This window comes from Chiloscyllium punctatum, chromosome 40 (assembly GCF_047496795.1).
Source record: "Chiloscyllium punctatum isolate Juve2018m chromosome 40, sChiPun1.3, whole genome shotgun sequence".
Classification (NCBI taxonomy): domain Eukaryota; kingdom Metazoa; phylum Chordata; class Chondrichthyes; order Orectolobiformes; family Hemiscylliidae; genus Chiloscyllium; species Chiloscyllium punctatum.
Window position 1 is genome coordinate 62387133 of NC_092778.1, and position 14794 is coordinate 62401926.

Consider the following 14794-nt stretch of genomic DNA (forward strand, 5'->3'; position numbering starts at 1 on the left):
CTTTGGATGCAGAGGCGAGTTTCTATAAATGCCATTGCAGATTAGAATAATAAAAAAGGTATAATCAGATAATCGCATAAGAGTACCATATTGTGGTGGTGGTAGGCAGAAGCAATTCTGAAACAGGGTCACCACGACGGAGAGAATAAACAGTTGCCGTGTCACCAGTCGGCTAAGTGGGAAACTGCTCCCGAAAGTGTTAGCTTTGTCACAGAATCATAGTGTTAGGTTAAACTATGTATAACTTTATAAGTAACTTTATATTAGAGCTGACATTTAAAATATTATAACAATTAGTAGAAATAAACATTGTTTTTAATCTTCTGTACTAAGATCAGCAAGGGATATGAATCACATGACTGAATTTGAAAAGTCATTAGCTAAAAGCAAGTACATGATGCGGTTGGCAAATGTCTAAGAAGGGGCATAACAATTGGTGCTGGGATGTGGTCAATAATCATAAGAGTCCAAGGGCAGGTGATTGGGGGTCTGGCAAACATCATGAGATGATGAGAGGACCTAGGGTGCACCATGAAGTTGCCCGTCATTGATCGTGTATTCACAGGATTGGACGTGTAGGTCAGCGGAGATGTGGCAAGCATGGATATCAATGTTGCATATAACCATCATGTATAAATAGCCTTGGGAAAGGAAGAGTATCACTCACCTCTGACCTGAGTTGTAATTAAGAGGGCAAATGGGTTCAATGTAAAAGCCAGCTACAGAGCAGTCTGTGGTCTCGCCCACAAGTGTGGTAAAAAGCTCAAATAAACATCAATTTGCGCTTCTGAACATGGGTATCAGACTTCTCTTTAAAATCCATCTCCAACATGGATAAGAGTTTTCACCCTTATAGAATGGAAGCCTGATTATTACAGTTTCTCAACCATCCTTTTAAAAGAGTAATTTAATCATTCTGTCTTCCTTTAATTTTTACATTTTTAAAAATAATTTCTGCTGAGGCCAGAGTGCATTTGGAAAAAATTCCTGGTTCTCCTGATCTGAAGTAACCCAGATGGTAGATTTTCACATTGAGGGGTGGTGTGGGTTATAACTGGAATCTGGTTAAAGACATCACTGTTGTGAAAGTCAATGTTTGAAGCTATCAAATCACAGAAAAATAGGTTTTAAAAAAGCAGAAGGTAGAAGCAGGAGTAGGCCATTCGGCCCTTCAAGCCTCCTCCACCATTCAATCTGATCATGGCTGATCATCCAACTCAGTCCCCTGTTCCCACTTTCTCCCCATACCCTACAACCCTTCAACCATAAAAATGATGCCTGACTTCATCTTGAAAACATTTGAAGTTTTGGCCTCAATCGCTTTCTTTGCTAGAGAATTCTACGGGGTCACCACCCTCTCAGTGAAGATATTTCTCCTCACCCGAGTCTTGAATGGCTGACTCCACACCCTTAGACAGTGCTGGACTTAAAGGTTACTCAGGAACATCCTTCCTGTGTCCATTCTGTCATGTGTCTATCCATTCTAGCAGGGTTAGGAGGGTTCAGTTTGTGAAACATGGGTCATATTAATGTAACAGATTGCGATACAATAACAAGCATATGGAAAATACAACCTAATTCTCAAAAAGGACAGTTTAAAAAGTAAGTCAGCTGGAAAACACTAGCAATTATTTTGTAGCGTTGTAAAATTGCTCTGATTTAGACTGATATAACAGATGTAAGTTTGTGTTTTCCTATTCCTTTGTATGTTAAGTAGTGAGGTACACAGCTTCAGCACTTAAAATTTAGGAATGGTGGTGATAACTTGGATCAATAAAGCTGGATTCACAATGAATTAATAGGTTACATGCGAGCCCATTATACACTGTTTATTGTTAGAAAAACACCCTAGATGTTTGGAGCTATGTGAAGGGTTATTTTGAATTATGATTAGAGTGGCGCTGGAAAAGCACAGCAAGTCAGGCAGCATCCAAGGAGCAGGAAAATCAATATTTCGGGCAAAAGCCCTTCATCAGGATTGAAGGCAGGGTGCCTCCAGGGTGGAGAGATAAATGGGAGGGGGGGGGCTGGGGCTGGGGAGAAGGTATTCTTGTGGAGAGAGGAGGAGAACTTCTTCAAGGTAGGCATTCGGCTTTCCACAAGAATACCTTCTCCCCAGTTCCACCCCCTCCCATTTATCTCTCCACCCTGGAGACTCCCTGCCTTCAGTCCTGATGAAGGGCTTTTGTCCGAAACATCGATTTTCCTGCTCCTTGGATGCTGCCTGACCTGCTGGGCTTTTCCAGCACCACTCTAATCTAGACTCTGATTTCCAGCATCTGCAGTCCTCACTTTTGCCTTATTTTGAATTATATTAACTGCACTACTGAAACATGCCTGTCCCCTGATTGCAAGTAAAGATTGAGACCAATAAAACTTGTCATCATTTGTAGGGACCAAATTGCAGGTAGGCTATTCACTGATTGTTAAAAAGGGTTTTTAGTTAAGCGTTTCCAATACATCTCTGAGCCAGGTGTGACTTGAACTCAGACCTGCTAGTCTTGAGGTGAGGACACTACTACTGATTGCAGCTGATTTTAATAGCACTTAGCTCAATGTGGCCCAATTGACTAGAAAAAGGCTGAACATCCAAGGGCTAGTTGTTTGAGGGTGTGCCTGCAGATGGTGAGAACATGTCTTAGAAAATCTCTGGGTGCTCCCCATTGTGCTTAATGATTGGGAAATAATGGGAACTGTCTCCATAATGTGCTGATGTGCACGATAATGTTGTGGGGAGAATCACCAGCCTCGGAGTCAGAGCCGGGGTTCAACGACAAGAGTTAATTGTACAAGTAAATTCCAGAGCTCAGGGGAGAGAAAGACACCAACAGCACAGTGGACAGCTGTGAGTCTTCTCTCAACCCAGGGCACATGTCAAGATATTTTTATACATTTTGTGATATATTAGGACAGTGATGAGGTTGTTGTCTCTGGAACATGGTTTGTTTATTGTGAACATTGCAGAATAGTTAATAGTTTCGGTGCAGTCATTGTCAGTTCCAGCGCAACCTTTGTTAATTTCAGTGCGGTCGTTGTCGGTTTCGATGTCTGTGTGGAAGTCCATTGCTGTAGTAATGGGCGCTAATTGCTCTTCCTGAGAAGGAAGATTACTGCAGCCCTGGCTATTAGCACTCTGTACTGAGTCCGTATCAGACTGTCAGCGTTTGATTACTTACAGTGTGGAAACAGGCTCTTCGGCCCAACAAGTCCACACCGACCCTCCGAAGAGCAACCCACTCATACCCATTTGCCCCTTCACCTAACACTACAGGCAATTTAGCATGGCTTATTCACCTAATCTGCACATCTCTTGGACTGTAGGAGGAAACCGGAGCACCTGGAGGAATCCCATGCAGACACGGGGAGAATCTGCAAACTCCACACAGACAGTTGCCTGAGATGGGAATTGAACCCAAGTCTCTGGCACTGTGAGGCAGCAGTGCTAACCACAAAGTGCCTTAAACTAATCAACTAGGTTGTGAGTGTATAGTGCTCGTAGTCCCCAGGCAGTGTCTGTGTTTGCTCTGCTGTCTCTCTCCATATTGTGGTCCGGCGGCCATCTTGTGTGTCCATGTGCCTAGTGTCACCCTGCCCGTGCCATCTCCCACTTCACCAACATCCATTGCTTTTAGAAAATAAGCCCACGCTGAATTGTCCCAAATCAGATTTTAAAAAGTGATTTATTTTCTTGTGGTTTCTCTCTTATAGGGTATGGTGGAGAAATGGCTTTTGCAAGTTGAAGAGCTGATGCTTAGCAGCATTAAGCATGTCATTAAAGAAGGAATTTCCAACTACGTTCAGGTAATAGGACCGAACTGTCAACTGCAGTTTGTTTACACTTTTGAAAAATGTTAAGACTAAGGTACACAATCATGCACAGTTTTGATTTTAATAGCGTAATGTAGGAACTGCCTTGGCTTTAGTTGTTGGCTTTTTGTTATTTCTATGGAATTTGTACCACTTGTTTATTCAGGTTAATGTTGTTTTTAATTATTGATACTCTAATACAGCATATCGACCTGAGACTTTTAATTGGGTTGCAGTTGTATAGGAAAGATGATGATTTCTCTCCAAAGGAGTGAATTGTTATGGTCTGAAGCAAACAACCTGAAAGGGAGCTGGGTACCGTTTCCAAGGTAACATAGAAAAGAGATTGGGTACATGCCTGAAAGGAATTGCCCATTTAAAGGGAATACTCAGGGAAAAAAATAGGACATTGCTTCCCCAACTGTTTTTCCCACTTTGACCCATTCTGCGTCTAATTTGTTACTTTTTAGAGGGGTGGAGGGGGGTCACGTGAGTTGGGCATTACAATGTCTGAAGGCACAGACGTTGCCAAACTGGTGGCTGGAAACTGAGAGAGAACTCCTCTGCCCCAAGCTCACTGCACCCTCCCCCTCAACTTGCCAACTGTTCTGATTTCTACCCGTCTGTCAGTTTGCACTCACCTTTCCACCTTGCTGCTTCTCTGTCCCAAACCTTTGGAGTCTCACAGAAACCAGCCAGATTCTTGACACAGAGCTCAGAGGATGCTGAGGAGCCAGGGCTACCTTAACTCCCTCTTTCCCTTTGGTTCTGATACCGTTAGTATCCTCCTTGAACAAAAATCAGCCAGTTCCAGCTTTGCAATTTTTATTGAAGTCCAATCCATGGTGAAAGTTAAAAATCACACAGCACCAGGTTATAATCCAACAGGTTTATTTGGAAGCACTAGCTTTCGGAGCACTGCTCCTTCATCAGGTGGTTGCGGAGTACAAGATTGTAAGACACAGAATTTATCACAAAAGTTTATAGTGTGATGCAACTGAAATGATGTATTGAAAAAGACCTGGATTGTTCGTTTGCTCTCTCATCTTTTAGAATGACCATGTTGGTTTCAGTTCTTTCACATATAAATCCCAGAACTTTATTTCAAAGTTACATTCTCAAGTGAACTTTAACAATAGGTGCCATGTCAGCTCAGATACTGCATTGAAAGTGTTGAGGTGCCCTGTGTGAGGCTGTCTGTGCCCAAATGTTCAGACTGATTCTAATCTAAAAAAAAAGGGATTTACAGAATCTTACATGGATTCATGCAGTTTTTGAGCAAAACAAGATATAATTCTACAAGTACAAATTCACCCCACAAACTTATTTGTGTGTGTGTGCATGTGGGTGTGGGGGTATGAGTGTCTGTGATAGGGTGCGTATATGTGTGCATTGTGGGTGGCACGGTGGCACAGTGGTTAGCACTGCTGCCTCACAGCCCCCGAAATCTGGGTTAAATTCCTGCGTCAGGCAAATGTCTATGTGGAGTTTGCACATTCTCCCCGTGTCTGCGTGGGTTTCCTCCTGGTGCTCCGGTTTCCTCCCACAGTCCAAACAAAAATGTGCAGGTTAGGTGAATTGGCCATGCTAAATTGCCTGTAGTAAAAACAATGACTGCAGATGCTGGAAACCCGATTCTGGATTAGTGGTGCTGGAAAAGCATCCGATGCTGCCGGAACTGCTGTGCTTTTCCAGCACCACTAATCCAGAAATTGCCTGTAGTGTTAGGTGAAGGGGTAAATGTAGGGGAATGTGTATGGGTGGGTTGCTGTTCAGAGGGTCAGTGTGGACTTGTTGGGCCGAAGGGCCTGTTTCCATACTGTAAATAATCTAATCTAAACTTTTGCGATAAATTCTGTGTCTTACGATCTTGTACTCCACAACCACCTAATGAAGGAGCAACGCTCCAAAAGCTAGTGCTTCCAAACAAACCTGTTGGTGTTGTGTGATTTTTAACCTTGTACACCCCAATCCAATATCGGCATGTCGAAATTAATCCATGGAGAGATTTCCACATTTCCACTTTGTTTAACGAGTACTTCCTGACCCCACTCTTCAGTGGACTTGATTTTACTTTAAAGGCTTGACCCCTTGTCCTGTATTCCTGAGAAACTGTTTTTTTCTACCTTTTACACTGCTTTAATCATTTTAAATGCCTCAATTAGATAATCTACTAGCTTTCCACATCAAGTACATCAAAGCTGATGATAATCAAACAATTTGATTATTTTCACTCTTTTGTCCTTTTGCTTTATGAAAACCCATGCTGGTAACATCCATTTGACTTCATTGTCTTTCACATTAGATTAGATTAGATTAGATTAGATTACTTACAGTGTGGAAACAGGCCCTTCGGCCCAACAAGTCCACACCGACCCGCCGAAGCGCAACCCACCCATACCCCTACATCTACCCCTTACCTAACACTACGGGCAATTTAGCATGGCAATTTAGGTTTGTTGCAATCAGATTTTATTACATATAACCCACCCATCATAAATGCTCCTTCATTGGTCACTTCGTATTGGGCCAAGTGTTCAGTGACTCTACTCTAACAATAGCTTCTAGTAACTTGGACCAGGAGGCCTGGAATTTCCTGATTCATCTCTTACCATTTCTAAATGATCTAGAGACATGACAATTTCTAAGCCACAGGGACAATGTCTGAATCATGAAATCTTGGGAAGATCAGGACTAGAGATCGTTAGGAGAGGTCGTGCTGTTCTCATTGGTCTCATAATCCAGAGAACAATGTACTGGGGATATGTGTTCATGGAGTTATATACACCATGATGATGAAATTTAAATTTACTTCATACAAACTGGAATTAAGAGCTAGTATAATGGCAATCATCAAACCATTGTTGATTGCTGTAAAACCTTGCCTGACTCACTGAAAATCTGCCATCTTTACTTCTTCTGGCTGCTTCTTAACTGCCCCTGCAATGCTTCACAAGCAACTCAATTCAGGGCAATTAGGGGTAGGCCACAACTGATAGCCTGGCCAGTGACACCCACATTCTAAGAAAGAACAAATGCTTTCGTCACCAATTTCCTCAAATAATTAGAATGGAAACCCTCAGGTCTCTGAAGCTTTGATTACTTTTACTTTCACTAAATTCATAGACTCCCTGCAGGGTGAAAGCAGGCCATTTGGTCTATTGAGTCCCCACCCACCCTCCGAAGAGCAACCCACCCTGATCAACCCCATCCCTGCATAGCCAATGGTTATTCTTTTAGATTAGATTAGATTACTTACAGTGTGGAAACAGGCCCTTCAGCCCAACAAGTCCACACTGACCTTTCAAAGCGCAACCACCCAGACCTATTCCCCTACATTTACCCCTGACTAATGCACCTAACATTACAGGCAACTTAGCATGGCCAATTCACCTAACCTGCACATCTTTTGACTGTGGGAGGAAACCGGAGCATCCGGAGGAAACCCATGCAGACACGGGCAGAATGTGCAAACTCCACATCAGTTGCCCAAGGCAGGAATTGAACCCAGGTCCCTGGCGCCGCCCATCCCTGGACACCACGGCAATTTAGCATGGCCAATTCACCTAACCTGCACATCTTTGAACTGTGTGATGAACCAGTGGAAACTCCACACAGACAATTGTCTGAGGGTGGATTTGAACCCAGGTCCCTGGTGCTGTGAGGCAGCTGTGCTAACCACTGAGCCACAGTGCTGCCTCATTTTCTCGATTACCATTATTTTATTTACAGTAAATTGAGTCATTTCATTATATCAAGTGGCAGGCTGTGGGGGAAACAGTGTTGGGAGCATGGTTCTCAGCAGGTCCTTTCTATCTCAATGCCAAGTTCTTCACTCGGGCACTGAATGCCTTTGAACAAGAAGCTTGGAGCCTGCAAGTGACCCTCTGTAGGTGTTGCACATCATGCTCCCTGTATGATGTGCCCACACTTGCTGCTCGGGTAATACCAGTGGCATGGGGTGAAGCCCTTAGGTGGGCATTTAATTGTCCGCTTAAAGAGCAGCAAAGAGGGTGGAACCCTCTTTGAAGAAACTCAGATTGTGAAGAGTTAAGAGCAATAGGGAACCTTGCAATGGGAAATCCATTGAGTTATGCTCAGAGGATTGAGAGCAGTGACTTTGTTTTAAAGGGGATTCTAGAAATCTCACCTTAGTGAAACAGAGAGAAGAGATCCCATTTGTGAGAGGAGCATGAGATTATAGTTACCAGATTACCTTTCTGCTGAGAGTCCTGTAGAATGCATACATTTCCAGTAACTTAAGAGAGATCACCTTTTCTGTAGCTTAGTGTTTTAATTGCCTATTAAATAATGTTTAATCAATGTTAGTTTAAGTTTGTTTTTAAAGTAAGAGTTTTAAAATGTGGAAACTTGCATGATCATTTGAGTTGGTGATGGCAAATCTCTTACCTTTTTTTAAAATAATATCAATGTCAATAAGGATTATGATTACACACCACCAGGTTATAGTCCAACAGTTTAATTGGAAACACTAGCTTTCAGAGTGCCGCTCCTTCATCGGGTAGTTGTGATGACGGAGCAGTGCTCCGAAAGCTAGTGCTTCCAATTAAATCTGTTGGACTATAACCTGGTACACCCCAGTCCAACACCGGCATCTCCAGTAAGGATTATAACAGTGTTGTTTTATTGTTTGGTTATTGACTATTTCAGATTCAATACTGCATAATAACCTTCATCTAAGCTGTATGAAATATATTATTCTATATTCACAAGCAAATGAGTATAAGTGACAGTATCTACAATGACCCACTGCAGACTAGATCATGGAACATTATAATAGCTCCAACTATTTAAACATAAGCTTTGAGTTATGTAGCAAAATATTGGATTAGAGGAAATATTTGTTGTATATCTCCAAGGAAGTGAACTTGGTCTAGACATTGGTTTATTTCAAAGTAATCTATGGATCACAAAGTAAATGTCTTGCTTTCAATAGAAAATAATTTTTGTGCCTGTTTTTATTTTGGCAATTTATAGCTTCCTCGTAACAAGTGGGTTCTTCAGTGGCCTGGGCAGGTGGTGATATCAGTGTCGACAGTCTACTGGACCAGTGAGGTTTCTGAGGCAATAAGAGATGGAACCTTGCCAGTAAGATGAAAATATGCTCTCATTCATATTCCTTATTGATTACTAAGTCACAACTAACAATAGATTGTAAACAATGACGTTTTTGCAAGGTGAGGAAGCAAGGAGGAGACAAAGGTAACTGTTGCAATTGGGAAATGGAATAAAGATTGCAGCCTTTGGAGAGAGACTGTGATGTTTCTCTTTTTAATTTTGCTCCTTATTTTTTTCTGACCAGTGGTTATATTGTGTATAGCTGTAATGCAACTTTTTTTTCTTCATTTCTCTATTCTGTAACTAAGGATTGTACCTCGGTACCTTTGTGCCTAAGATAACATAGGAAGTGGCAATTTATAAACTTGTCATGTATTCATTTAAGTACATGTGACAATAAAGCTAATTCAATTCAAATCATTAGAATTTCTAGATTCCACTGTCCCCTCTGTAATTGTGCACTGGCTGAGTAGATACCTTGTCTTTTTTTAATTTTGTGCTTTTTAAAATTGTGGACTGAAATTAGAAAGAACTGTTTTAAGACCAGTGTTTTAAAAGATTGTTACTCTTTTGAAAATCAAGTGACCTGACACTTACGATAAGCATTGTGTAAGCAGCTGTATGAACAAACAGTACATTGAAGAAGTTGTAGATTAATTGGAGCTTATGAGTTCTGTGTACAGATACAGCTGGATGGCATCAAGGAGCTGATTGGTCTATGGACTAGTGGCCAATTATTGATGCCAAAAGCCTTTTGCTTGCCAACAACCATATGATCAGTTTCCAGATAACTGAACAGTAAAGTGTTTTGATCTCCATCAGCTGAGGAGCTGTCTACGTAGTTGACCATTTGAAAGTTGAAAAAAACCAAGTTTTCTTTCCCTTAGCAGCTGTTGTAAACTGTGACTTTTACCTGATAGGTCAGATATCTTTTATAAGTGAACCAGACACTTTGTGTCTCTTGGTAGCCAATGGAAGCATCTGGAGAAATGTGAGTGGGAATCACCATTGTGATGATCATAAGGATCAACTTAGCAACTCATGAATGATGACCATTGAACTACCTTCCAGGTTTCCTCCACCTACAAGCTGTTTGTTTTATTGGTGCTAACACAGCTGTTGGGGTTAGAGGAAGTACAGAGAAAGCCGAATAATTCAGATGCTGAAACATTGTAATCAGGCAATATTCAATATTACAATTAAAGCAGCTCATGTATAAGGCAAACAGGTTTAGTAACATCGAAGAAGACTTGGAAGTCCTTTATTTGAATAAACTTAACCTTTATGGAAAAATCTAAAGCAGATGGAACAAAACTAACTTTTGATTTTACTTTTAAAGATCACATTTTTTCTCAATTGCTACACCACTTGATTGAATCAATAACTCGACGTATTCTTGTTATCTTGAAGGAATATCTAAAGAAAAGCAATGAACAAATCAATGAAATTGTGGAGTTAGTGCGTGGAAAGCTATCAAGTGGAGAGCGTATGACTCTCGGTGCCCTCACTGTCATTGATGTGCATGGTAATTGCTATAACTAATTATAGTCTCTAGTAATCATGAGGAAATAACAGTAAGTGTTTGTTTCAACAATATTGCAATGTCAATGAATAATAGAATTACACAGAAGGGGCCTTTCACCCATTGAGCCTGCAACTCCAAAAATACACTAACTCTACTGTAGTCCCACTTTCCAGCACTGGGCACGTTGTTTTGAATTTTATGACACTTCATGTTTTCATCCATGTACTTTTTAGAAGCTATGAGGTTACCTGCCTCAACTAGGGGGCGGCATGGTGGCTCAGTGGATAACACTGAGCCTCACAGCATCAGGGTCCCAGGTCCGATTCCAGCCTTGGGCGACTGTCTGTGTGGAGTTTGCACATTCTCCCCGTGTCTGTGTGGGTTTCCTCTGGGTACTTCAGTTTCCTCCCACAGCCCAAAGATGTGCAGGTCAGGTGAATTGGCCATGCTAAATTGCCCCTAGTGTTAGGTGCGTTAGTCAGAGGGAAATGGGTCTGGGTGGGTTACTCTTTGGAGGGTGGGTGTGAACTGTTGAGTCAAAGGGCCTGTTTCCACACTGTAAGGAATCTAATCTACCCTCTCAGATAGTAGAGGAGCACAATGGGGTGTGAACAAGTTTATGGAAATTCTATGGTCATTCCTGATAAAGGGCTCCTGCCCGAAATGTCGATTCTCCTGCTCCTCAGATGCTGCATGACCTGCTGTGTTTTTCCAGCACCACATACTCTTGACATTTTTAGAAATGCCTCCCTATGAGGATATGTTCTTGTACCTTAGAAGAGAAAGAGAAGGAGAAATTGAGAGGAAAACTATGTTTAAATAGTGCCCTACATATCCCATTGTATGTTCTGTTTCTGCAGCACGTGATGTGGTCTCTGAACTAGCAGATGCTAAGGTAGCAAGCCTCAATGATTTTATGTGGATTTCACAGCTGAGATACTACTGGGAAGAGAGTGATGTTATTGTCCGAATGATCACCACTGTTCTGACTTATGGCTATGAATACCTGGGTAATTCTGCAAGACTTGTTATAACACCTCTCACTGATCGATGCTACAGGTACTAGATAGCTCACATTATTTCTCTGAAACAAATTGAACTTTGGATTTTCAAGGAAGGAATTGTTGAATAGGATTTTTTTGGCATCATAGGGCAGAGAATAAATAAAAGTTGATTTATTGTATCTTCACAAAGACTGCCATTGCATGAAGATTTGCACTATTTCTGGGGGCCGGTTAGCTCAGTTGGCTGATTTGCAATGCAGAGTGACACCACCAGCACAAGTTCAGTTTCACCTTCTTGACCATGCCCCTCACCTGAGGTGTAGTGACCTTCAGGTTAAATCACCACCAGCTGCCTCTCTCTCTCTAATGAGAAAGCAGTTCTCTGGAACTATGGTGGCTTTACTTACACAAGATATTGGTGTATAGAATGCAAATTGGCTAATCTATCAGTTTGCTTCTGGCCCTCAAACTTTGCTTAAACTTTAATCTGAAATTATTAAAGTTATTAGTTTAACCAATAACTAAAATACTTTGTTGTTAACGTCACAATCACCCTATACTTCCTGTGAAGAAATGAAAAGAACATAGAGAAAGGAGATTGATGAACAGAATCCAAAGATATGCAAGTTAGCTGGATTGGCCATGGGAAATGTGTAGGGTTACAGGAATGGGATCGAGGGGCAGGTTTGGGTGGGGTGCTTTTGATAGGGTTAGTATGGACTCGATGGGCTAAAATGCCTGCTCCCACACTGTGGGGATTCTGTGATCTCTGGTTTATAAAGGAATGTCCTGGCAAACAAAAGGAACTTCTCAGAGAATCTTGTGGACTGGTGCTATTTAGTTATTAGCCTGAAATGATCCCTTTCAGAGATATTGAACTTTTCCAAAGTTCATGCAGTTTCTTAAAGGTGTGGCTGGGATTAAAATAAATGTTTATTTTTTATGTTGATTAAATTATAAGCCAAAGAGGTCTGAGGATATTCTTTTTAACAGAGTTCCTCCAGGCTGATTTTAATTCAAGTTGGCATTGTTGTGGAATATATGTGTCCTTCAGACAAAGGTATGGTTTTGGGATTTCTCAAATCAGTTCCCATTGAGCACCAAGACCATGATTCAAAGTTGTCGGTATTTGGTAATATTTCAACCTTGGTTGTAAATTTCCTTTTGAGATTAAAGGCAAATTTAAAGGGTGATTGTTTGAACAGTGTTTATCCTGTTTTAATCAGTGCAAAAGTGCACATGTTTTGTTATCATCAATGTTCCTTTTTATACTGTGGTGTCTCTTTGAACAGCAACAGTTCCTGTACTTTTTCCATCTGAGCCAATAAAAAGTTGCTGGAAGAGAGTTTTCCATCACTGTGGCCAAGCAAAAATGACAGCTGTTGGCCAAGCACATCATCAGAACAGAGGAGCAACCTGCCAGTTGCCAATTGGTAGCGTTCTCTTGTGGCACAGGAAGTTTGGTCAGAATAACACGGTATAAACATGACAGATTTACTGTCAATGGAAATTTTTAAATTTGGTAGTATACATTTTTATAGGTGAAGGAGCATCTTGTCTTTACCAGTCTTAGTAACCTCTTTGTTCTACACTGCTATAGACTGAAGCACGCCAAATGTAATATCATGCAAAATTACTGTAGACACAGAACGTAGGTAATTGACTGAATCCGTAAGATCCATGTATTATCTTTAGGTGCCTGATTATCCATATTGTATTTTTCTTGTGATGTATCTAGGACGTTAATGGGAGCCTTGAAATTAAACCTTGGAGGAGCACCAGAGGGGCCTGCTGGTACTGGCAAAACTGAAACTACAAAGGATTTAGCAAAAGCTGTAGCCAAGCAGGTAACCATTATCACAGAATGTTACGTGGGGATTTGCTGCTCTTTGATTTTGTTTTGAATGGTTTTTCTACTGAAATGAGAACAATTTCCCCTCCTCGTTGCATTTGTTTATACAAAACCCACACCCACAATCCCATTTTCCATTTCAGTTGATTTTGCTGTCCTTCCATTTTTATGTTTCAGATCTTTAATGTTCCAGCCGCTTGTTATGACCCACTTAGGAAAGCCCTACTACTCCCAGTCAATGATCCAGTCAAAGTTCACAAAATCCCTGATTTACAATCAATGTTACAGAAAACCAAGTACCTGTACTTAACAAGAACTATTATTTATTCCAAACAAGTACATTTCAATCACAAGCAAGTATGTACTGCTACTAGTTAAAACTCTAAACGCCCCCCCCCACCACCTTTTTAAATCTCCACAATTATATGCAGAAAAACACAGATAATCAAAAAATGGTTTTATGTATGGAGAGAAACATAACTGGGAATGGAAACCACAGATAAAAATCACCAGTCTCCAAGATTCTCTGAAATGCTTCTTTTGTTTGTCAGGATTTTCTGTTCATCCATCTCCTTTCTCTCGGTTCTTTTTGTTTCTTCTCAGGAGGTACAGGGTGATTGTAACATTAACAACAAAGTATTTTAGTTACTAATTAAAGGGAACAGCTTATAGCAACTAGTGGGAGAACATAACTGACTTTTTTCAGGTGTCAGGATATTATTCTGCACAGAGAGAGAGAGAGAGAGAGACCAACTGGCCTTCCAGCAGTCCAAATGTTTCTCACCGTATCGTTCACTCCCACAAGCTGTTCAGCTGTTAAGGAACCAATCAGACAGTTGCTATCAGGCTGATGATCTTTAGCATCCATGACGAGTCACAATTGCACAAATCAATCAGCTATATGTTTCCAGCCAAATCTCACTGTACGCACACTGCTTGAACAAAGTGAGAGTGTAAAAACCACATACACTGAATTTCAGTAACTTGCTTTTAGAAGTGCAGCAATTCCTTTCAAAATCAAAAATACATAGACTAAAATTATATTTTATTTACATAGTCAATATTCCTCTAATTTCAGCATTTGACCATTCAGGCTATTGATTCTTCACTCACTGCATTATATTTGTTTGTGTAATTTGGCAGTGGATGGCCTCTGCCTCAACCCACCTGCTGGATCTGTTCGTTTTTACACTTCCAACCAACCCCAATCTCATGCGTTAAGTGGAGAATTTCATTGTGACAAAGGATTGGCGAACTTCACTTGAAGACCCAGCCCCACACACACTCCCTGGACACTTATGTAGTTGAATTTTAAAGGAATAGTCATCCAAATCACAATTATTGGTGAAAAGTTGTTTGTATTGAGAATATGCCAAAAGAGTGAAACAATTTTCTCTAATCTAAATTGATTTTCAGCACATTGTATGAGGATGGTTACTTTTAGTGTGGCAAGCAGACGTGGGCAGAGATGTGGGATATGATAAAAAATGCAATCCAGATGGGTATCACTCGCAAAGCAAATTACAA

At 41.0% G+C, this 14794-nt stretch overlaps 1 protein-coding gene across 1 annotated transcript in view; it reads left to right on the forward strand.

Moving 5' to 3' along the window:
* Positions 1-14794, forward strand: part of dnah3 (dynein axonemal heavy chain 3) — a 193852-nt gene that overhangs the window by 85018 nt on the left and 94040 nt on the right. Inside the window, exons 24-28 of the mRNA XM_072560097.1 lie at positions 3709-3801; positions 8806-8916; positions 10297-10411; positions 11272-11470; positions 13154-13262. Coding sequence (XP_072416198.1) covers positions 3709-3801; positions 8806-8916; positions 10297-10411; positions 11272-11470; positions 13154-13262 — 627 coding nt within the window. The remainder of the gene's footprint in view (positions 1-3708; positions 3802-8805; positions 8917-10296; positions 10412-11271; positions 11471-13153; positions 13263-14794) is intronic.